This window comes from Amphiprion ocellaris, chromosome 19, assembly GCF_022539595.1.
Source record: "Amphiprion ocellaris isolate individual 3 ecotype Okinawa chromosome 19, ASM2253959v1, whole genome shotgun sequence".
Classification (NCBI taxonomy): domain Eukaryota; kingdom Metazoa; phylum Chordata; class Actinopteri; family Pomacentridae; genus Amphiprion; species Amphiprion ocellaris.
The window spans coordinates 22,289,769-22,313,428 of record NC_072784.1 but is presented as its reverse complement, the minus strand read 5'-3'; the positions used below and the strand labels follow the sequence as shown (position 1 = coordinate 22,313,428).

General features: G+C 39.3%; 3 protein-coding genes across 10 annotated transcripts in view; all 3 read right to left on the bottom strand.

Moving 5' to 3' along the window:
• baiap2a (BAR/IMD domain containing adaptor protein 2a) overlaps positions 1 to 11,430 on the bottom strand; it is a 57,607-nt gene extending 46,177 nt beyond the window's left edge. For 4 of the 5 annotated variants that reach the window (XM_023264374.3, XM_023264375.3, XM_023264373.3 and 1 more), the window contains exon 1: positions 11,206 to 11,430. In XM_023264374.3, coding sequence (XP_023120142.1) covers positions 11,206 to 11,277 — 72 coding nt within the window. In that variant the 5' untranslated portion in view covers positions 11,278 to 11,430. The remainder of the gene's footprint in view (positions 1 to 11,205) is intronic. The other variant, XM_023264376.3, reaches the window with a different exon arrangement.
• A 1,284-nt stretch (positions 11,431 to 12,714) lies between these two features.
• LOC111564660 (charged multivesicular body protein 6-like) lies at positions 12,715 to 17,192 on the bottom strand. The gene is made up of 8 exons (XM_023264372.3): positions 16,980 to 17,192; positions 16,389 to 16,498; positions 16,062 to 16,149; positions 15,415 to 15,501; positions 14,952 to 15,017; positions 14,599 to 14,679; positions 13,196 to 13,271; positions 12,715 to 13,085 (listed from the first exon to the last, which is right to left on the bottom strand). The coding sequence occupies exons 1-8, from the start codon at positions 17,043 to 17,045 to the stop codon at positions 13,036 to 13,038; spliced, it is 624 nt and encodes a 207-aa protein (XP_023120140.1). The 5' UTR covers positions 17,046 to 17,192; the 3' UTR covers positions 12,715 to 13,035.
• Positions 17,193 to 19,371: 2,179 nt separating this feature from the next.
• LOC111564645 (protein tweety homolog 2-like) overlaps positions 19,372 to 23,660 on the bottom strand; it is a 28,502-nt gene continuing 24,213 nt past the window's right edge. For 2 of the 4 annotated variants that reach the window (XM_055005430.1, XM_035945506.2), the window contains 4 exons: positions 22,772 to 22,914; positions 22,451 to 22,636; positions 22,293 to 22,371; positions 19,372 to 20,921 (listed from right to left, as the gene is read on the bottom strand). In XM_055005430.1, coding sequence (XP_054861405.1) covers positions 20,841 to 20,921; positions 22,293 to 22,371; positions 22,451 to 22,636; positions 22,772 to 22,914 — 489 coding nt within the window. In that variant the 3' untranslated portion in view covers positions 19,372 to 20,840. Of the gene's footprint in view, positions 20,922 to 21,373; positions 21,387 to 22,292; positions 22,372 to 22,450; positions 22,637 to 22,771; positions 22,915 to 23,660 lie in introns of all 4 variants that reach the window. The other 2 variants (XM_055005431.1, XM_035945507.2) reach the window with 2 other exon arrangements.

The following is a 23,660-nucleotide window of genomic DNA, read 5'->3' as shown; positions in this document are numbered from 1 at the left end:
GAGAGTCTGTCCATTTTTCCACTGTCTGCATGAGGACCGAATGATTTCATTATTAGCACTCGGCAAAAATTAAAGCAGACAATTAAGAGAGGGCAGTGCAATGTCTCTTGCAAAATGAATCAAATCTGCCAGACACCCATTTGTGCTATGAGATGAGACAGGAAGAACATAGAGAATTCTGGAGCACAAGTATAAAGGGAGCTGATAAAGGAAAACATTATCAAGCAGGCTAATATGATTTCTCCCAGTGCCCTGACCAAATGAATTTCTCCACAACGTGGAAGCAATCAGTGATTGAAACAAGGTCAGTTTATCTGAAATAGACAGCAGATTTAAATTACAGCATATTCATCCATCCCTGCTCATTCTGTTCTCCTCTATCACACATTTACACCTACGCATACAAACATAGTAATGACATGCAAAGGGGGCAATTTGAAAGTAACACCAGCTGATTAGAACCAGGGGGAATCGCACGCAATCAGAAGCCAGGATGCCATCATCTGTTCCTTCTCGCCCTCCCCTCGCTCCTTCCTCCTCGCTCCCTCTCCTACACAGCAACTTGCCACAGGCCTGAAAATGCCCAGGATCCGATAAACACTAAAATCACCAAGCACTGTATTTGTGTGGACTGCAGGGGCTGTCATGTGGTGAAAGCAAATAGAGGCAGCTAAGCCTAATGATGTAATCAGGGAGGAATGTAAAGAAAGAGGATAATGTGTGGATTGACTTCTGGCCACAACACAGTTAGTCTTTTCTTTCTTAATAAGGAGCATTGTGAGTTTAGGATGGGTCTCAATAAGCTTGGGGACAAGGGTGACCTAAACTAATTACTGTGCTGAGAGAAAATAGTCAGGCTGCAGGATAATCTTCTGTCTAGTTGACCCAACTGAATGATGAGGAATATTGGATCGAGACTGGACATGTCCGGATGTAGGTGTCTCACCACCTCAGTGAATCAGCCTCTTAGGGGAAACCCTGTGTTGGCCAAGTAACTGCACCGAAGCCTCAACAATGTGCAATAAACAGTGCAATGTAGGATCACACAACAGTCTGTATCAACTATGTGATTTGAGAAGGAAGTGCTTTTCTACCAAATTATTATTTTATTACTCCGCCAAGGAACATGGTGGAGTTATGTGATGATCGGCGTTGGTTTGTCTGTTTGTCTGTCTTTTTGCAACATTATTAAAAAATGGACTAACAGGTTTGGATGAAATCTTCAGGGAAGGTCAGAAATGGCACAAGGACCAATTAATTAAATTTTGGCAGTGATGCAACTTATAGTCTGGATACACAGATTTGTTAGAGATTTCTGTATCATTGCAAGGTAGTGGCACAGTGTCACTATAACTATCACTACAAGTGAACACTACGTCAGCTGCCTGCTGACAATCTCACGATTGCGATCCTACTACAAATTGACCACTGCAGACCACGAATTTTTTTTAAGATTTCATCTGTCGGAAATCATACAATGACTGAGCAGCCTTGGTGGAGTACTGCGCTCTCTGAGTGCCTTTCTTGTATAATAATGTAATGCTAACAGTTTAAACTAGCGGCATACTTTCTGGAATCAAAAAAACAAACACAGCAATCCTGTCTATAAATTTTGTAAAAATTTAACTTTTAAAGTTTACTTTGCAATATGTAAATGTGTACCCAAAACATTAACTACAATTAAATGACGCTAAAATCAATGCCACTTAGTTCGACCTCAGGGATGCTCTGCATGTTAATGCAGATTCATTGCTCTGTATTTATTACAAGGAGTAGGTTAGTCGATTTGAAAATCCTCCCGTACAAAATAACTTTACTGCAATTTGTCTATGCATGCATGTCTTCCACAATACCACAGAAATCAATGTACAATTACACTAACGTTGTATGTAGTTAGCTTAAATCTTAGATTGGAGAAAATCTGATTGCCTTAACATGCCTGACCAGTACATGACTTTGAAGATTAGATTAACAGAGTTTTACAGTCCTTTAGTCCTGCAGAAGATTGAAAAACTGATTTCATACAGATAAAAAATGTGTGGTGAAGATAATAAATACAATCAAATCTCAGACTTCCCAGAATCACATTCAAATGTTGCCACTCTCCAGCTTTAATATAGTTGCTGTCCTAGTACCTTTCATACTGGAATGTCATTAGCAGACACACTGATTAAATTAACCTTTAGGGTCATGTTGGAAATATCACAGTTAGAAATTGTACATGAATTAACAATATAAACAATGGGATATACATAATAGTTTCATAAAAGGAAAATTATGAGATTGGAGGACAGAGAGCATAGGAAAACCTCTCAACAGCAGATAACAAAATGTATTTACTGGAGCCCAACTAGCGTATATTTATCAGTATTGGTATTGTATATACTAGTATATATATTTGCTAGTATTAGTCTCAACGTATGCTGACTGACCTGAAAACTTTTCTTTTACAGAACATAGTACAGAAAAAGATGCTTAAGCAATTTAGAAATGGTTTCATCTGGTATTTAGTCCAGCAAAGTAGCTCGGACTCTATTGTTTTTGATATTTTCAGCACTGCCTGCAGCACATGCAGCAGGACATGCATCACAGCTGAGCAGATGGTGGTGTGGAGTCAAGTGTTGCCTTCATAGTAAGTTGCTAGCTAGTTTGTGACATATATTACTGGAAAGTGAATAAACAAGGACCCCATCATTTTCCTTTATTACTATAACTCGAAGATACATATAAACAGGATTGTCTGTTATATTGATAGAATTTCCTACTCTCTAAAATTAATATCAGTTCCAGAAATCCAGCATCCACCAGGTTATCAATATTAATTATGCAGTATATTGGTCTATGTATTAAATGCAATGCAGAAAATATAGTGTATGATCATCCTTTTTAACTTTTTAAGTGCTGAAAAAGCAGATAAGATGTAATGGTTCTGCTGTATGTGAAGACTATCTGGGTATATTGATCAAGACTCTTCAGGGTCTAACTTTACATTCATTTACTTCAGTCATTATGGGTTCTCTGAAATGAGTCAGTTCAGTAGTAAGACAGATCACAACTCGTCATAACTTGCTTGCCATGTTGGAAAGACAACACCTACTGATTCCAAATATTTTAATGTTTCACCAGAAGAAAGCCAATTCACTTTAAACATCAGGCTCAAAAATAGACACAAGTCACGACCTGTTTTGACCTGACTCCCATATCCTCATAAGGGATGGCGACAAAGTTCTTTTAAATCAGACAATTTACAGATTCATATCAGTTCCTTGCAGCTTTGTGACATTTTTTCATCAGTTATCAATAATACATCTGCAGTATGTGGAATACAAGGAGTGCAAAGAATCATACTACTATACAAGTGAAGGCAACATGGCAAACTTTATACTGCAACGCAGTTGAAAGAAAGTTAGAGAACTTTGTAAAGTACACACATCCATACAGAAAAACACACACAAACATGCACGTGCTCATTTCAGAGCAAAGTCCAGGTTTGAGTGGATGCCATGAGGCAGTTGTGTCCTTCTCACATACCTAAACCCTTACTAATACTGCAGTAGGCACAGCATGTGCTTTCAGCTGAAGCCAAGGAGAACATCAAATCTGAGAATACCATGTGAATCTCTGTGGCCTCTCCAAGTTTTGTTGAAGGGAGCAACTTTTCAACATTGTGAGCAGAGAGAAGACTTCGTACACTTCGAGAACAGCTCTCGTGTTCTTTTGTTATTGCAGTGTACAGAATACATCACTGTACATCAGTCATGTCAAGTGCAGACAGGCATCCATATTGAATGGAACAAGTACATTTTTCCTATAACTTCACAATGTGCGAGGCAATTCTTTGTTTGCTGATGCAACAAATACTGACAGTTTTAGCACTTGCTCTTATGCTACAGATAAGGACGCTGCTGTGTCGGGCAAGTGACATCTTCTAAAATTGATTTTAAAACCAAATGTGTAATGCCTAAATGAATTATTCCAGTTTTCTGCTGGGATCTGGAGGGGGAGGTTTTATGTGCGCCTGACCTGAATAAATAAGTTAATGAGAATTATTTCTCTGCACTATGGGGGTGGGGGATGGAAACATGACCTCTGTCGATCTCTATGTCCAGTCTATCAAGCAGATAGACTGCTAGATTTTTTTGAGTTGTTACCAAAGACCTCATGTTAAAAAATACTCTACAAGTAAATCAAGACATCCAAGTGCATGTACTCTCCTGCACTTTTACTAAATATGTTGCTGTTTCCAATATGAACAGTCACTAACACTAATTCATATTGTCAGAGAAGTGCCACAGTGTGTTAATCATGGAAACTCAACTGTTACAAAAGGATGCTTATCTATCCCCATAAATCTTGAATCATCTCATACTAATATTGTCCATGTTCCTTCTCTGTTATGCAAACACACATTTTGCTCTCAGGAATGTTTCTCATATGAGAGTATACAGGAGCATCTGTCTGTTGGTTCCTGGTTTTGTAATTGTAATAATCTTTCATTAACTTGCATATCAGCTGTATCTGTAATCAGTGTCAGCCACATATCAATAACAAAGCATTTTATTGCAGTTTGTCGTGTTGGAAGCACCTCTCATTGTAAATGTTAGTCACCAGCATACATATTATCATGCCTTTTGCTTTTGCAAATGAAATAGCAAGCGCCAATTGGCACAACTCTGGCAGAATCAATCACATCTTGACTAGGCAGATACACCGACAGGGAGACCTGATGACTGTGTTTGGCCCCATAATTGTCTCCAAGGGGTCTCAGGTGGAGGAGGAAAAACAAAGTCACCTCTCAGACAGGTTCTTTGTCCTTTCTCCACCTTCGCAATGCAGAGTCCCTCCTGCTGCCACTGCACAACAAATCATTTGCTCACCAGAGACCAACTATTTACTGTGTTTGTTTGCTTTGCTGTCATGTGCAGCCAGTCTGACTACCTCCTCTCCATCCATCTCAGCATCAGGCACTAAACTAACTCAATACAGACACTGGTTACCACAGCAACAAAGACCCAGTCTTATTTGCTAGCTCTTCTCCTTTGACCAGCAAAAGATCCACTGCTTTTTTTGTGGAGGAAAAGGCTACATTTCTCTGAAGTTCATCAAAAGTATAATTTCAACCTTTCGAGAATTGCACTGCTGTTCCTCCAAATGGCCATCAAATCAAACGAAATATCACATTCAATGAAGCTTTATTTATATTTGGGTTACTTTACTGCTTGGATGTGGAGGACATCAGAAAATCTGCATTTTTGCAAGGCGGTTTTAAAACTTCGAGGAAGGGTTTTTATAAATTATGGATGTTCTGAGTGAGGGTCCCGCTGCTGACCTCCTCCTTGAAAACATTTCACCACATTCCATAACAGCCTGAAAGCCATGTCTCTAACAAATGGCAACTAAAAATGTTTTTACATGTCCTATTTCTGGAGCTCACAGTGGCTGTCGTTTTAACTAGCGGAATTCCTCAGCCATTAATTATATGAACTGTAACATGGAGGTAAGAGTGTGTGAAAAACACATGTCCTGCCAACACTTAAAAAGGATCTGTAAAAATGCAAAGTGAAATTATAAATAAACACAAAATACGGAGTGCCACAGTGGAGAGCATGCTGTATTAGTCACTTTACATCCCAATGGCAAAGTTTCCCAAAGGAAATGTTCTCACCAGAAGGAGCATTCAAACCCATGGGTATGCATGCAGAGTTACCTATTTGCTGTACAATAGCATGATTGGTCTGGGGCTCAGAGGACCACTATGGCTGCCTGCTTCGCTAGCCTAGTGGGTGTAGTGTGGCCAATGCTACTTAAAGTAGCAGCTGAATACCTACCACAGACACATACAGCAACAGTAGCCACAGGCATGTTAACTGTAGCCTATGACCCTTAAATGTGAAGCCATTGTCACTGCCACAGTACTAACTGAAAATTTCTGTCTCTGCGTCTGTGTCTTATTCAGTCTGTGTAATTACAGCTTCATCCTCCACAGTAATTAGGGACTATTTCAACAAGGATGTGGAATGTCTCCATCTATTTTCCTTCTCTTCATCTCCTTCTCCTCCATGGGAAAAAAAAAAAGCATTTTGATGTTTTTTTTTGTTTTTTTGTTGTTGTTTTTTTTTTTAATAGCGCAAAGAAGATCTGCATACATGATTATGTATGTTGTTTTGGTTACATACAAGTGACGTTTTAGACAAGAACCATGCTAACAAGGTGACTTCAAATCAACCCTCTCTTAGTGATGGCTGTGAAGCTTCATTGCAGTCAATACAGTGTAGCCTTGGATTTAGCACTGAGCATCTCCAGTCTCTATCCTTGAAAAAGCAATGATGAGTAAAAGAAAAGAGAGAATGTCTCTAAACCATCCGCCCCCAGACGTGCAGAGAAGGTGGGTGTGTGGAGCAATAGTCCTCTTTCTGCATCGCAGTCAAAGGCACAGGGAACAAATCTGCTGTTCCACAGGCAATGAATGTTATGATATCTCCTGCAGTGCATAATGCAGTCTTTTCAAGGCCTCAGGCACCAGCAGGCATAAACTTGTTGAAACACTATATTCTGGAGGCAGATGTTCAGGAGCTGAAGTCATTTTAAACTCCTTTAAATCGCATATTATAAGGCGACTGGCGCCTGATGTGATATACTGCTAGAAAAAAAAGTAACAAAAGGAATGGATGACATCTTCATTCAAGTGACTCCAGCCAGCTTCTTAATGGAAGACCATGGGGACAGCACACAGCACTGTGTATACAGCAAACAAGGTTAGTTTACACTGGACCCTTTCTGGGGGTTTTATGAAGCCCTTTCATCAGTTCCACATTCCCTTTTAATCCATTTCTGAAATAAACATGTGCATGTCTGCGAAAAAAAAAAAACCCAACTACGTAACCTCCCTCTCTACTGCTTTTCCTCCCTCTCACTCGCCTTCTGGAGCCCTTCACCAACTGCAAGTCTTTTAGTACAATGATATGACAGAAACACATAAGAATAATGGCACGTTGTTGCTAAGAGACCACCTGTTCAGATCTCCCACATGAGATTGTGGTAGAAACTGTAGTTCTCTTATCATCATCATCAGAATATCATTCGTTTGAGCGAATGTCACGACAATATTGCAACTGAGAGAGAAACCTATTATATAACAAGATGTCTTTTTGGCAGAGAGACTGTATCTTGGATGAAGGGTTTTTTTTTTTAATCGAACGGCATACTGCAGCAGCACCATGGGACTTGTGACCCCAATGAAGCTCTTATAACAAGCGTGTATAGCAAATCACACTTGATCTGGTTAATATCAAATGGCTATTTTGCCTTATTCACAGCAGCCATTTGAGAAAATGGCTGTGTTGACAATAAGGGAGTGGCGTTGCATGGGAAAATGAGTGCTGTCCTGAGGGCTGGTAGAGATGAGCCACACCCTCCTACTCCTTTACCTGCCAGGGTGTGTTCAAAACCTGCACCACATATACTGGGCACACAGCACATGCTACAACAAAAACATGCAAAAAGTTCCATTGTTCTAGAGGGTGTGCACGCTCACTTTGCTTCCATGTAACATTCTACATCACCTACTCTTATTATACTCTTATTAACACCTAGGCCTATTCTTCTTTAGCTTCTAGTCCGATTAATCTGTTTGCTCACTTCGACTCGTCCTCCCCCAGCCCCAGCCTGATCAGTGCTCAGACTTCATCCATCGACATGCTAAGAGGCTTGACCTCGGGCATCACCTTTTTCAGACACCCAGTGACACGGCCAGCTGGTGGAGATGACAGTGGTGCAGACAGACACTCGCAAACACGCAAGCACTATCGGTCTTAAGTATCTGTCTCACCCTGTCAGCATGGGAATGACTGGATGCCAATCGCCACGTCTGGAACTGCCTGTCTTATGTGAGGGAGGAAATCTGGAGTGAGTCATGGAGCATCATGCAGAGATTGCTGGGTTTACAGGGTTGACTCCCCTGTTGGTTAAGATAAAGTCATCTCAGAGAACTAAGGAGTGCCCCTGGCCTTTACGAAAAGGAACAACCTCCTTCACGGTGAGATTCAGAACCTACAGTCTCGCCCTCACTGTGTCTACAGTTCCAGCCCTGTTAAACACACACATTCAACTGGGCTAACATGAGTCACAGCAGCACAGTTACCCCGCTCTTCTCCCCTGCGATTACTCAGTATCTGCCCAGCTGCTGCCTGCAATGCCTTTACAGCCGCCGTATGTTTTTACATCTCCTTTTCCTCGGGAGACTTTTGATTGCATACAAAGCAGACAAACACAATTACTGTCTACAGGGGCTTTTGAATGTGTATGGAGCAGAGCAATAGGCAGGGCACTGGCGGCCAGACGTGGTTGTGGAAGTTAAAGCAATTATTTTCCTCACAAAAACTGGCAGCTGGAGTGTTTCCAACACTTAGAAGTGTATGGAACTCTCGACAACCAATCGGTACAAACAATTAGTGCAATAAATAAGGTAAAAATCTGTACTGTGAAGATAAGAGGGGTCAATATTGATTTTACTCTTCATTCCAGTACAAATTATCATATCTTTGTGCCCTGCTGTCTCTCACACTAATTATGTGGTGAAATCAGACATATTTTCAGTTTAGTTCAGTTTAGTTTTTATGTTATTTTAATCTAACAACTCCAGCTCCACTGTTCCCTCAGTGAAGCAGACAGTCCCATGAAATTAAAGCTGACAGTCTGCATTTCAATCTCAGACACTATGTCATTCTGCAACTAAACTAATACCAGCAGATTTTAACAACTGAACATACTGATTACCACATATCCCTACAGCAGATTTTAAAAAGTCATGGTTTTGAGGACATAACCTTGTCATTATTGCTATTTTCAACTGTAGATTATTTTCTTGATTTATCAATGAAGAGTTGAGTGCATAAAATGTCATAAAACTGTGAAAAATACTTCATTCAACGACTAGTTCAACACGAGGGCTGCACCTAACAATCATTTTGATTGTCAATTAATCTGCCAGTTATTTTGTAGTTGATAAAATTGTTTGCTCTAAAAAAAAGTCCAAAAATTGTGAAAAAAGTACATTAGTGTTTTTCAGAGCCCAAAATGATATCCTCAAATGTCTTATTTTATGCACAACTAAAAGATATTTAGTGTATTACAGTTTACTGTCATAGAAGAGTGAAAAAATGGAAAAATTAACATGAAAGAAGCTGAAATCAGAGAATTTTAAGTTTTTTTTCTTAAAAACTTACTCAAACCGCTTAATGAATCATCAAAATAGCTGATAATCATTGTATTAGTGCACAACTAATCAACTAATCAGTGCAGCCCTATTCAACACTCAAATACTGCTGTGAATCTTACACAACAGAATCAGTAAATACGGGTAGGGATTTTGAAAAATAGTTGATAATTAATTTCCAACCAACTATTCAATTAATGGCTGTAGCTCTAGTATACACACCTAACAACATGCGGTAAAAGACTGATGCTTTTCAACGCTGAGAAGCAGTTGAGTCAAGCTGAGCCTTTTCTCTTTAAATATTAAAAGCACGCCAAGAAACTTGCTTTCACGCTGTAGGGTCGGTGAGGAAACCATGACGAATGCCAAATAAGCAGCGACTATACATGACACTGTCTCTGACCTCCTAGCTTTTGGGTCAGATCCCCAGTGTGGAAGAGGGACTCAGTGTCTCTGCTCGACTGCCCATCAGCGGTGCTGGCTGTCAGGGCTCTGACGGGGTGCCTTCATCCCCAGAGACAGAGCCGCAACACTGGACTCGAATGAACAATACCATCTACAGAAAGAGGCGAGGGGTTCAAGATTCAGACACCTACAATGTGTCTATGTTGATTAACCCACATTAGGAGGTGTAAACACTTCCTGACAATGCATGACAATGAGGACACACTCTGGGCTGTGTGACCAGTTTAGCACAGAGACATTTGCTTCCCTAAGAAAAAACACCAATCTGCTCATTTGACCTCCTTTTGGATTCCATATAGTAGAAATGGCAGCTTATCTCAACTTAATAGTTGCCTTCTGGTTACTGCTGGTTAAAAGTGCAGGAGCAGAAGTAAATTCCAAGTTATTACGTGCAAATAATGAAACATACTGAAACAAACCACCTGGAACTGCAACAGAAACCTGACATCACCTCAGTGCAGAAGCCTAGTGACATGGAGTTTTGGTAACCTTCCATTAATGGTTGCAACTCTTAAAACATGGCAACAAAAGGGACGCACAAAGTCTGCAATGAGTTTTAATTAATTATACAGCAATTAGTGCTAAAATGAGTAGATGATTAATGGATCGGCTGACTATATAAAATTATTCACCAGCCACTTTCATAATCAAATGAACATTGCAGTCGTGTATCAACAAACAATGGTAAGCACTGTTAGGTGATAAATGACAAATTTCCACACTCTCCTCACATTGGGTGTGACTGAATACGTTTAGGGTTTGACTTTCTTTTTTATTCCATTTTCTGCTATTCCACAGATAAAATCAATCAAATAATTTGGCTAATAGTAAAAATAATCTACTCTTGGTTTCTTTTGTGTGTGTGTGTGTGTGTGTTTTAACTCAGAATGTTTCTTTTAAGAATTGAGGATTAGCTTAACAATTGCATGCAGAGTTCACACGGGTACTTCTATGAAGAACAGGTTTGAAAGTCCCTATGGGGCAAATGTTTACTTGTTGCAACAGGGAGCTCAACCGTCTCTGCCAGTCAAACACTGACTTCTGGAATGCAGTATGTTCCTATGTGAGCACTGTGGGCTATACAAACCCACTGGTATCCCAGGAAGAGCCTACTATCAGTGCTGTAGGTGGACTATTAGTACAATAGGCAGGAAGGAACACACTGAACGAGTGACTTTATTTTTTTGCAAGGGGAATTTTAGCTGAAAGGTGTTGCCTAAGGCTAATCAAACCTGGTGCAGCGTAGAATTGTGTGGAGGTGGAAGACACAGCATTTTGGTCCACTGATCAAAAAAGAAGAAGAAAAAACAACCAACTGTGCCTCTTTTTGTAAAAAAAAAAAAAAAAAAAGAAAGAAAAAAATATTTTTAAAGACAGATAGAGAAAGACGGATTTAAATCATCCATATGTTTTATTTCACCGATTTCTCTTTTTTTTTAATCATTGTGGTTTCCCCAAGAGTGTCTGGCAGCTGGAATCCCAGCACTGCCTTTATCTGCAAACTTTACTAATTAGTTCAACCTTACCTTATAGACATTTTCCGTCAAGCGGTGAACCTCGTCAGTGCGAGACATGGTGAAATCTTCAGCCAGGACCATAAACGTTTTTTCCTCGAAACGAGTATCCGCGTAAAAAAAAAAAAAAAATTAAATACGGTGGAAAGAGGGGACAGGTAAATACACGAGTAGGAGGTAACAAAAGGCGAGGACCGCGGCCGTGAGAGAGACGCTGCGCTCCCGAAACCCACTAACTAAACACACCTTCCCTCTCTACGGCTGACAGTCCGCTGATGCCTTCAGGGACTGCTCCGGAGCTCTGTATTTTTCAATATCGCTCACACTGTAGCGTCAACAAATACAGTAAACCAACAAGCACATAGCTGTGTCGATATTGCTCACACATTTATGATGTAGTGGTGGTAGACTGAACGGGAGGAATTCATAAAGGCCAAAAATTACCAAAATGTACCATAATAACATAACAAAATCACAAAAGTAATCATACTGTTTTGGTTAGGAAATATCACAAAAAATGGCAGAAATATGACTTATCTCTTCCATTCTGTGTTCACCACTTGCGAGTACTGGAAAGTTTTTTTTTTCCTGAAGCATTTGAATGCATCACCATCTTGTCAAAGTGCAGATTTGGTGCCTCCCCCTACATCTCTGTACCCATTGAGCACCACCATTCCTCCAACACACTGAGGTAAATTTGCTCTTCTATAATGTAATCTAATATATAAATGTTTTCTTCTAAGACATGTTTTTTTTCCTATGATTTGAAGCTACCTAAAGCAATAGGTCCATTTTGTCTTGAGAGCAAAGGATCCCTTGTGAATCAGGAAATAAAATATGTCTAGTTTTACTTCCTTATGCATCATTTGGACAAAGAATGGCTGCTCTCAGTGAAAGCAATCCAGCCAAACAGACACATTTACAGCACCCTGTCCCCCAGTGTACTATCTCCACCTGTCAATACGGTACCAGTGTGGTGCATTTTAGCTGTTGCTTGTTTATTAAAGCCGTTGTGTAACTAGCTGCTGTCATCCAAGGAACCAGTAAAATAGTGTGTAGTGCAGCTGCAAACGAGGAATCACTCTTCTCTTTACAAATCACCATTTTATGTATACAGCTGCATTACTTGAGGCTGTTAAGAGTCATATTCTTTTTTCAGAAACACCACGGGTGATGTTTTTCCCAGAGAATAATTTGTGTTAGCCTCACTGTACGTACTAATTAGTGTCTCAGTCCCTACTTAGTGTAGGATTGTAAATAGTATATTGGCTTTCTTGTCTAAACATCTCCCACATATCAGCAACATGAACATACACACACTTCACTGATGCAATGTGAATGAAGACACCTGTTTTGTGGTGTCAAAAAACTAGCTAGGAGTGCCCTCTTCTGGAGAAAGAATGTCACACAATTTTAAAAAAAAATTCTCCGATGCATCTCAATCACAGAATATTTGTCATTTTAACACAATCACAAAAAATGCAAAGTTAGTCAGTTTGTAGAATAAAAGCCAAGACATAATTTGTTTCCACAGCTCAATTTAATATGTAAAACAGCTGAAATTAATGTGTAAAACGTCTAAAAATTCATCCTGTTCTTCTACAATAACCGCTACAATGTAACATTGCTTTGCTAATCCAAATCAGACACAGAAATTTCACTTCATGTAGTTACTTCAGGGACGCAGTGAACCAGAGTACAGACCATGCTGATCCTGTAAAAGGCGTGAAGATGCACTATTGTACGCAGGGGCCCACCATCACATACCGAAACTCAGAGCAAACAGATCCTACTCTATTTATTTGCAGCTCAACGCTGGATATCAACCACCAATTCAATCTGTTAGGCTGCCAACATCTCTCTGTCTGGCTTGTTCTTTGCTTCTCTCCTGTCTAGAAAACACAAAATCGAATTAAAACAAACAATCAGTCTGCCATCAATTACAAATTTGTCAGTTGTGTAAGGAACGCTTTGTGGTGTGAAATCAAAAGATAAGCTCTACCTGGTTCCGCTGTAGCCGCTTCGGGGACCTCTGGTATTGGCTCAGTGGGGACCTCTGGAAGTGCTACATCTTCTCCCTGTTTCAGGAGAAGTGATAGTTAAAACAGAGACTACAGAAGCCAGCTAGAGATGCAAAAATATACTTAGTTATCCATCTTAGCTGAAAGCACATATTGAGTTCCTTAAAAGTGGGTGATGCAAGCTTCAGGCTTGGATTAATACAGAGGCACGATCGAACAAAGCACATACTGCATTTCAGAAGTTCCTAATTGAGGCCACTTTTTTATTTTTATATATATATATATATATATATATATATGACCGTTCAAAAGTTTGGGGTCACTTAGGAATGTCCTTATTTTTGAGACGAAAAACTTTTTTCTTCAATGAGTATGACATTAATCAGAAATCCAGTCTAGACATTGTTAATGTGGTAAATGACTATTCTAGCTGGAAATGGCTGATTTTTTATGGAATATTTACTGTTGGTTTTGTGGAATCCTTTATTAAAGAGCATAAAAGAAAGACCTTATGTATGTTAGTAGTAGTATAGTATCATTAGGATATGGATTTGTGCTGGTAGGTGGACATATGGATGGTTTAACATTATATTCTTAAGTGGCAATTGCATAACAATTTATCTCAAGCCATGTTGGGAAAAATGCAAAAGTACTGTCACAAGTACTGCACCAAATTACTTTGTACATGGAGTAAATAAATACAGTATTGAACTTCTCTTTTTAAAAAAGTAACAAGTAATACCCCATCCAAAATATTTGCTAATGAACTGTTTGATGGAAAAAGATGCTGCTTTTCCTCCTGTCAGGCTGTCCTGACAGCTGATTTATTCTGATATCTTATTTTATTGCAGATACAAATCCTTCCACTGCAATACAGTCTATGAATTTTATTTGTATCAATGGTAAAATCCAGCCCTAGAAGTCTGTGTGTAACCGTGAAACATAGTAATTTCTGTAGTTTGACAGACTTGAGTATGTGTCATCATTTGGAATAACAATTACATCACAAAAGAAGAGGAATCTTCTGAGGGTGTAATCACTATGAATCAACCACAGTGGTTTCAATTACAGCCTGTTAATATATTGCAATCTATGCTGTGTTTTGCTTCAAAATTCTGCAGATTTTCCTAGAATTGTTTCTCCTCTTCAAGTGACAGATATTATACAGAGCTGAGGTCAAAATGGCAGCCAGAACTTTGGAATGATATCCTCACGACTCAACGAGGAATCGCAGCTTTAACCACAGCACTGCTGCAGTGGAAGCGCTAAGTGGCCGACAGTGGAAGACTGTGGTTACCACCAGGAATCAATGTGAGTAACTATACATGTGAGCTATGCAAACATTCCATATTAATAAAGGTTGAACAGGCAGCTTAACACCCACCTGAGTGATAGCTTCCAGCTCTGCTAAAACAGCGTCCTCATCCTCCTGTGTCAGGGCTCCAGCCAACATTTCATCTATTTGCTGCAGGTGCAAAAATAAAATATTGAATGTCTTTTAAAATTCTAGTATGAACAGGCTGTATTCTGTAATTGTACTGTGAAGGACTGAATTATTACAAGATGAATAAACATTAGTATCTTTTTAGCTTTGTTTTTACGGTTCTTGTAGTGCAGTTTTCCAAGATTCAAGTTAACATTAGGAATATACACAGTGCTGAGATTAATAAACAGTTATTAGAAAAGTAGAAATAGTTTTGTACAGGTGTATTTGTTTAGCATCAGTAAGGCATTTACCCTCTGATATTCAATCGATTCCTGGGTCTCATCCAGGATTCTCTCCACATCTTCTATTGACATGATCTGTCACAAACAATGAAGAAAGCCCCCATTACAGAAGAAATATATTTTTAGATGAAAAGTGTTTTCAACATATTCTGGCTGGCTTGTGAACTTTCAAAGCAAGATCTATACACTGTATCCAAGGATGTGCAGCAGTCACATTGCTGTAGTCAAGGCTTTTCTTCTTAATCCTTTAATCTTCAAACAATGTGCCCCAGCTATGCTAACAGAAACTGCAAGCTTTCTCTGCGGCTCACTCTTCACCCAAGGATCACATTAAAGAAAGCATGCTTATCAGTGGAAACTCTGACACTGTTAAAGTACACAATCATGTATATAATGCGCAAAGGGCTGCAACTAAAACAAATGCGAAAGGGATGTCTCTAAACACAAAGTTCAGGGGGAAAAAGATATCTACCTCGTGCATACTCTTCAGACAATCATTGCCAACTTTAAGCCCCTCGATGACTTTCATCTCAATTTGCATGAACTCGATATCCTGAACCTGTTGACAAATATTAGCATGTTACAAATTCCGCTGCATAATTAAGATTTTATGACACAACCAAGTTGCAAACATTTACAGTTGAATAGCAATAGTTTTATGCTAATATCTCTCTTAAAACATGAACTAAACAGTGGTTGATTATGCTATAAACACTTCTAAAATTAGTAGGACATCACTACTTTTTTAAAAAGAGAGAAACCACTTTTTTTATGGGTTAGATTAGGTTGAATTTTCTAGAACATCTCATTTCTGTAATACAAACAAAACAAAGCACTGACTCATAAATCACTATTCTGGAATGAATGCAAGGCTCGGGGCTAATTTTGCTGCGATATCTGTAGTCAATCCCAACAAATGCATCAACTATAAATAGGATATTGACTTGTAAGGAGGCATAGTGTAGTTCACCTTTGGCGAAACTTATTACAGATGGAGATATTTAACCCAATATATTGCCTATGGGGAGATTGTTTTTTCCTCCTCTAATGCTGAACATAGCTACTCGGTAATGATCATTGTATCAAAAGGGAACCAAAGAACAATGTTACAAAACGCACCATGCGCTCCAGGTTTGAAATCTGATTTTCAGTCTTGTCTAGTAACTGATCCTGATATCGCTTTTTCTTAAGAAGCAGTAGTGCTTTCCTGCAAACAAAAAGCAAAGCATAATATAACAAACAGCATGTTTCATGTACAGTACGAATACGGTGTGCACTATCGCACAAAGAATAAAAGACTGTAACAGATGACAGTATACAATCAGTGGAAGTTTCTTTATATAAACCTGGATCAACCATATGGAGTAAACCTTGTATTTTTTACTGTTTCATAGTAGTGTAATTACATGGTGATGGATGTAGTTTCAGATCTGAACATCTACATACTGTTTCTTGCCATCTTTGAGCAACTGCTTTGCTAGAAGCCGCTCTTTCTCCAGCTGTAAAGTGATTCTCTTTTGGTACTGCTTCAGCTTATCTCTCTGCTGTTTCAGTTGCTGGGGGGAGGCACAAGGTCAGACATGGAAAAATGATCAACATAGGTTACATGCAGCATTTAAACTGATTTCTTTACATCTATTCTATTTTGCAAAATACCAGGAAAACAGACCCACAAATATAACACAACCTGCTAAAGATGTTCTTGTACTGAGACGAGTTTTTACAATAATGCAGACTAAAAATGCTAAAGATGAAATAACACCTAACCAAAATGTATCAAAACAATAAAACAGATACACTTAGAGGTAGTATTTATTACATAACTGTTTCGAGCTACACAGAGGGTCTATTTTACACTCATAGACACGCTGGACAACGCTTTGCTCGTCCAAACAAATGAGTCCCGTTGAACCACAAATGACAGTAAAATGCAACAGCACTGTTAGCACCTCGGCTAGCATTAATCCACTCGGTCCAGCAACTAGCACTAGCCAAGTGTTCATATAGCTGTGCTGCAAACAGCCGCCATCAGCTCACCAAGATGGCTTTGTCTTGCTCCGTTACACGAGAAGGGCGACTCTTTCTCCCAAAGACGTTTCCCATTATTTAGCCACATCCCCGCCACATCCTCCTTCATCAGCATACAAAACGTTACTCTTTACTGAACATTTTGTCACAATAATAATCAGCCTAAAATGGCTAGCAGGCTTACTGGCTACACCATGTCCACAGTTTTTCCGTGTTTCCTACGGCAAGCGAGGCAGGACAGAGAAGCCGTAGCGACTTCTTCCTTCTGACTATTCAGGGAAAGTCTTCCGATATAGTCAGTCCTGTTACATTCTGATGTGAATTTTAGCGCATATTATCAGTTTTAAAAGATTTGTAAATTTTTATTTTGAATGACAGGCATGGAAATTGAATCATGTCTATCAAGTTAATGCTGATGACTTGTGCCTTGCAAGATCAGCACCTTGGACAGAGATAAAACCTTACCAAATATGTTTTTTCTTTCTCTTTCTTTCTTTTCTTTCTTTCTTTCTTTCTTTCTTTCTTTCTTTCTTTCTTTCTTTCTTTCACTTTAACAGAACATATATTTGAGATGACACAGAATAAGAGCTGACTAATAAATCAATCTAAATCTACCCATTGTGTAATAGCAATTTCAGCCAACCCCTTTAGTTTGCTGTTTTACTATTACTGATGGCTGAGTTGGATTTGTGTCTTGACACGTGCAGATAAAGATGAGTAGAAGTGGATCCAGTTCTTCCCAATGACCATTTATTGCTTGAATGAATGTACAGATAAGTTGAGAAATAAAATGACAAAGCTTTAAACTAAAGAGTCTTTTAAGAAGGCCTTGTTCCTTCTTGCAGCCACATGGTCAACAAACTTTTTCCTTCTTCAGCCACACCCAGATGCTGTGGCAGCTGGTCTTGAAGATTTCACCTTAGGCTCCACCTATAGCTTCCTCAAGGGCACACCTGCACACACACTCTCTCTCCATTCCTCCCATTCACATAAACATACTAATAAAAAGAAAGAACGTGTGAAAATCAACACAAATCGCAATTAGGCTCCTACACATTGTATGAGTTCATATTAGTGAAGTTACTGAGGTGGGAGAAAAATTATTCTGAAAAGTCTCTTATTTTCATCTTATAATCATCATCATCACCATTAGGTGAAGAAAGACGTTTTGTATGTTTTGTGTTTGAGACACAGCTAAGGTGAATAAAGTATATTGTGTCGAGCTGATGGGCGTGTTTTGGTTGAACTGTATACTGAAATTCCAAATAGTTTTCTGTTGTCACCTCAAGACAGCTTGGCTCCATAATGCAAAGGTCCATCAAAAAACACATTTTAAAGCAGAAAACAGACAGGAACGCTGCTGGTATCAGTCAAACCACCAGTGCTCATCAATAGGGAATAATGGTAAAGAAGGGTGGAAGAATTTCAACAAAGGAAATGGCATAAATCCAGCTTTGGGTGCTGAGGGTAGATCTGAAAAGTAAAAGACCTTTATTGTAGTGGGCGAGACACATAAAAAAAAACACACCAATGCTTGTCAGCTTCTCATGACATCATACAACATATACAACTCAGAGAATACAGGCTTGAAGATACAATATACAGATATTGCTATTGTTTGAGTGGATCTGTCATTTTGGATTCATCTTATTGACTGAGGTTGCTCTAAATGTTTGATTTCATTGTGGATTTTATCTCCCTTTGTCTACACCATTCTCAACTTTTTAACAGGCAGTGAGAAGGCTTGATTTAGTATTTTCTATGTTGTCTTTGTTGTATGAAGGCCCTAGAGGCCAGAGGAAAATTTGATGCTGTACTTGGTGTTGCACACCTGCTATGACTCCAACTATAGTTATTGTCTGCTTCTTTGTGTCTCCACATGCTGAAGACACTACAAGCTGATGTGCATTGGTCTGTTTGCTTTAATGTTTCTATCCCACTGATATAAGGCCTATTACCTTGCAAACCCACCATGAAAGCCTGGATCTGAACTTTTTAAAAAATATTTGTTGATTTTGTGATTTCTCCACCCTCCTTTAAAATACAGTAGTTATTGATAATATGAAGTAAACTGGAAGAAGAGAAAGAAAAGCAGCTGGTTCGAGCTAGTTTTCCCTGATAGGGTTTAAAAAGAGATCTCCTAACTAAAAACTAAACACTATGATCTACAGTTTTGTTCTGATCCATGGCTGTCCAGTCAGATTAAGGTTGTCTACAACGATGCACATGTGTACTCCGGGATAAGGTGCCATCACGTTTGTGACAGAGTACACTTCTGAACTCACCCATTAGGGGCAGGGATTAGGGTCAGAAGTGGATCAGGTTAAAACTTGTCATGTTTGTAAGGTTCACAGTGAATGCTAATAGTCTTAAGTGGCCAAAACTGCAACAACTCTTGAAGTATGAAGAACAGTTTTATTGCACTCAGATTTGAAACACTGAAAGTTTCAACCAGAGAAGACAGTGCTTTCAGCCAGAGATGACACTGCATTCTAGGTGTGTTTGAAAGAGTTTGATTTTGAGAACTACTGAAAACCGCAGTCTTTTTGCTCCTTCTGAAAGCTGAGCAAAGACACTTGAATATGACTGAGAAACAAGTCTCTGACAGTTTTCAGCATTTGTAAGAAGCTTTATGGAGCAGATACATTTATAAACTTGTTTTTTTTGTTGGTTTTTTTAGATTTATGGCACAGACCAAGGGTATTGCCCCATGTGACTTCTTAAGGAACAGGTCACATCAAATCCAATTAGCCTATTGCCATCAGTTTGTGTCATTCTAGGTCATCACAGTGAGAGTAAAACAGCAAACAAGGAATCAATGAATCTAAATACAACCCTTTATGTACAAACATTAGTTGCGTTTGATACATTATCCAAGATAGAAAACAGCATACAGCAGATTTCTCCAATAATGCAAAAGACGACTTCTCATTCACAAGACTTAGTGGCTACATTAATCTGACAACAAACTTCAAATTTTTGCATATTCAGTTCATGTTTTACCAGCTGACTCTTTCTAGTGGCACTGGGTTTTGTATTTCAAAATGAAATATTATCAGAACACAGCAACTGCTTTGATGGATTGATAATTATATTTTAATTGTCTTCCTTGCTGTGGCACAGTCACAGCACACTTGTAAATGCCAGGGTGTTAGAATTTATTACATCGTGCTAAATGAATTCAGAGGAATTTCCCCTCATCAATGTGTATTTGACTTATCATTAAAGACATCTTTGGCTCTTCTAAGAAAAGCCCCACAGTATTTGGTTTGCAGCAGTTTTCATTAGCATGCTGCAGTTTAAAAGATCTCTGTCATGTCATGTTGCACTATTTGAAATAGCAAAAAGGCCAGAACAGTAAAGATATCCAACTGCTGCAAAACAGACCAAAAAAAAAAAATCCAAATGTTATGATGGAAGGTCTTTTCATAGTCATATTCCTGATAAAATACTGACCAATGATTATGTCCATGTCCACGACACCAGAATATTGGAAATAGCAAAACCAACCAACCAACCAAACAAACAAACAAACAAAAAAACATTTTTTGATTCATTCAGTTCAAAGGCTTGATTTGGCTCATAGAAATGCTTACATTTGAGTAATTATGTAATATTTCCATAAATCATGACAACAGTCTGTGATAAACCTGTACAGGCCCTCTTTGTTCGTAACTGCAATTCAGGGCTTTCCCAGCACTGCAAGGATGTGTTACTGAGGTAATCGCCTCATATGCCCGGCTGTCATGTCTCAGACTGGGACAGCAGGCCAACGCTCCAATAAACAGGATTATGCCATGATGACAGCACTCTTGGTTGTAGCCCAAAGTCTCAGACAGAAGCTCTGAAAAGGATTCGGTAGGTAGCAGGCTACACCTGGAAGTCTGTCCCGAAGTGTCTGATCTGGGCGTCAGTCATAGATAGATAGGTGGTCCTCATACTGGGTGAATACTGCAGGGAAAATAAATAAAAATCACAATTTAGCACATTTGTCAACAGCATTTTAATATAACCACAAGAAACATTAAAGTGGTGTGATCTGATCTAAGGTTAGGAAACACTTGATTTTGGGCTGCTCTTTGATCGGGAAGTTGCAGAATCAGAAGATGGTATTTTAATGCTGAAATGAGTTGAAAAGCAGGTGATGTGAAGGTGGACAGCATAAGTAAAGGATCACAGAATAAGTTACACTCACATGCATCACTCTGTGGGTAAAACAGTGCCAGGAGGTCAAAGCTGACATACTGTACGGAGCTTTGAAGGGATCTCTGGGCATTGGGTTATAGGTTAAAATACTTTGCATAGCAAGCGTCAATACAGAGGTAAGTCCACAGTGCGTATGAAGGAGTGGATGAAAATGAAATCAAACATAGTAGGAAGAAGTTAGACGACAGAAAACTTACTGTTAATAAAAGTCTGAGTCAAACAATAAAAATAAAAAAAAAGATTAGTAACAAAACATTGGTTAGCATTCAGCAGTTAGATCAATCACTGGAAAACCGCTTATATAAAAATGAGTAAAATGCACTAAAGAGCTGATTCACAAAAAAAAAAACATTTAAAAAAGAAAAGTAGCTCAACACACTCCAGTGTTTACTGCAAATATCTCTTCCTAAGTTCCAAGCATCTCGGTTACAGGAACAAACAAATAACACATGCTACTGTCTGTTCAAAATGCCTCACATAGGCAAAGTGAAATTTTAAACACTGGTCCACATTCTCTTTCTCCCCCTCTCATCCTCAAAAAGGTGTTCCAGGTCTTTGGTACGCTGTGAATGCAGTTCAAGCACTGAGTCAGCCATGCAAGCAGATAACTTAAGAAAGAAACTTCAACTGTGGATTTACCAGTGTTCTATATATTATCTATTATTCAGCCCCAGCTCTGGAGACACACCACACACATACAGACTATGAGCGTGACATTAAAAGCACATATCTGATGAAGATGAGTTGGCAGTATTGTCTTTATTCACTACCACACTTTAGTTATTTTACACATACGTAAATGTATGCTTGATGTGGATCTTCCACTACTTTGTTAGAAGTATATCGTCCAAGGCAAGGGTGAGTTGGAGCGTACAGAGATGGCACTGGGCTAAAAATGCATTTCAGACAATGGCCAGCAGAGGTCAGTCTTCCATCACTTGCAAAGCAACACAACAGCCCTCACTAAATGCTGATACTGTGAGGTAGTGCACGGCGTGTTAAGCATCACTATTTTTATGGTGCATGCATCCTGTTAGTGGTGTAGCAGTGCTGAGGTCAGTAGTGTCAGCATTGTCATCACACTAGGGACACTAAAGCCCCATAGGGCCAACGCACCGAGGGAGGTGGGGATCCTCTCCCTATCAGTGGCACGTTCTCATATCGAGGAGTCCCTCCAAACAGCATAGACTGATTCCTGTGACACAAAGGGACAGAAAAGTAGTAAGAGATGAAACACATATAAAGAAAGTACTATCACCTGCTATTGATCTTACATGTATTCAGGGGGTGGCATGATATTAGAAGCAGACTGAGGAGGTGGATGAAGGCTGGCCTGGCTGCCAAGGCTGCTGGTATAGCTACAGAAACTGTGTGTGTTGGACCTTCTGGGGTTATAGGATATCCGCTGCGCTTGGGGGTTGAACGGGTCTTCCTCATCTATGTCATCATACTCCTTTTCCCTGGATGAAAGGTGTCCACCCGGACGCAGAGACAGAAGGACGCGAAGGCGGACAGAGAGAGTGCATGTGTTAACATTTTACAGGAGAGCATTGCGGGCAGTACATAATGGGGTAAAGGGGTCGCTCGGCACTGACCTGCTGCCCATTAGTGTCCACACTCGGAAAATTGCACACAGCATGGTAGACAGTGCACAGGCAGCCAGAAGAGAAAACAAAGAGAGGTAGAGGAGCCCTTCCACCCCATCATAACACACACCCATCAGGGCTTCTAGATAGTCCTGGAAGAATGGACATGGACACACAGAAACATATGTGTGTATATATATATATATATATATATACACACACACACACACACACACACACACACACACACACACACACACACACACACACACACACACACACACACACACACACACACACACACAAACGTAGAATATTCAGTTGTCAGGGTTCAGTAAAAATATATCCGTCTACAAATAAAACTCCTGTTTTCACCCAAAAGGAAAGAGACAATGTGCATTGTTTCTTTTAAACCCACAGAGATTACATTCATAAAGTGAAGTGGAGAGAAAAAGTTGTTGCAGATTTATAAGGAAAAATTGCACCGCCACACCGATGCGGTCCTTAAAAAAAAGAAAGAAAGAAAGAAAGAAAAACATTCAGCTTAAGGTATTTTTTGTAGGCATTTAATTGACTCTCAAACTCCCTGGAGGCATACCTAACTCTAAACCTCAATGAAACATGGCCATACTTAACATTACAAAACTGGCAGCTAGCAGCAGTAACATTTTTTTCCCCTTTAACCATGCCCTTACAAGCTGAATAGCACCCACTCAACTTATACTAGAAGACCAGGCACCACATATGAGAGAAAGACCAGGTGTCCAAGAGATATTATGTGTCTTTACAACAAGGTAATTTAAGTAATTAGTTTAAAAGGGAGATTATGTCTGTTTGTGGGAAACAACAAACCTTTTAGGACAGAGACAGCGAGTGGAATGCAGAGACCCTCATGTTA

Coding starts and splice junctions, on each gene's coding strand:
- LOC111564660 (XM_023264372.3), bottom strand. CDS start 17,045: ATGGGAAACGTCTTTGGGAGAAAGAGTCGCCCTTCTCGTGTAACGGAG. Junction 15,018..15,414: donor GTCTGAAGAGTATGCACGAG/GTAGATATCTTT, acceptor TGTTTGTGACAG/ATCATGTCAATAGAAGATGT. Junction 14,680..14,951: donor AATCGATTGAATATCAGAGG/GTAAATGCCTTA, acceptor TTGCACCTGCAG/CAAATAGATGAAATGTTGGC.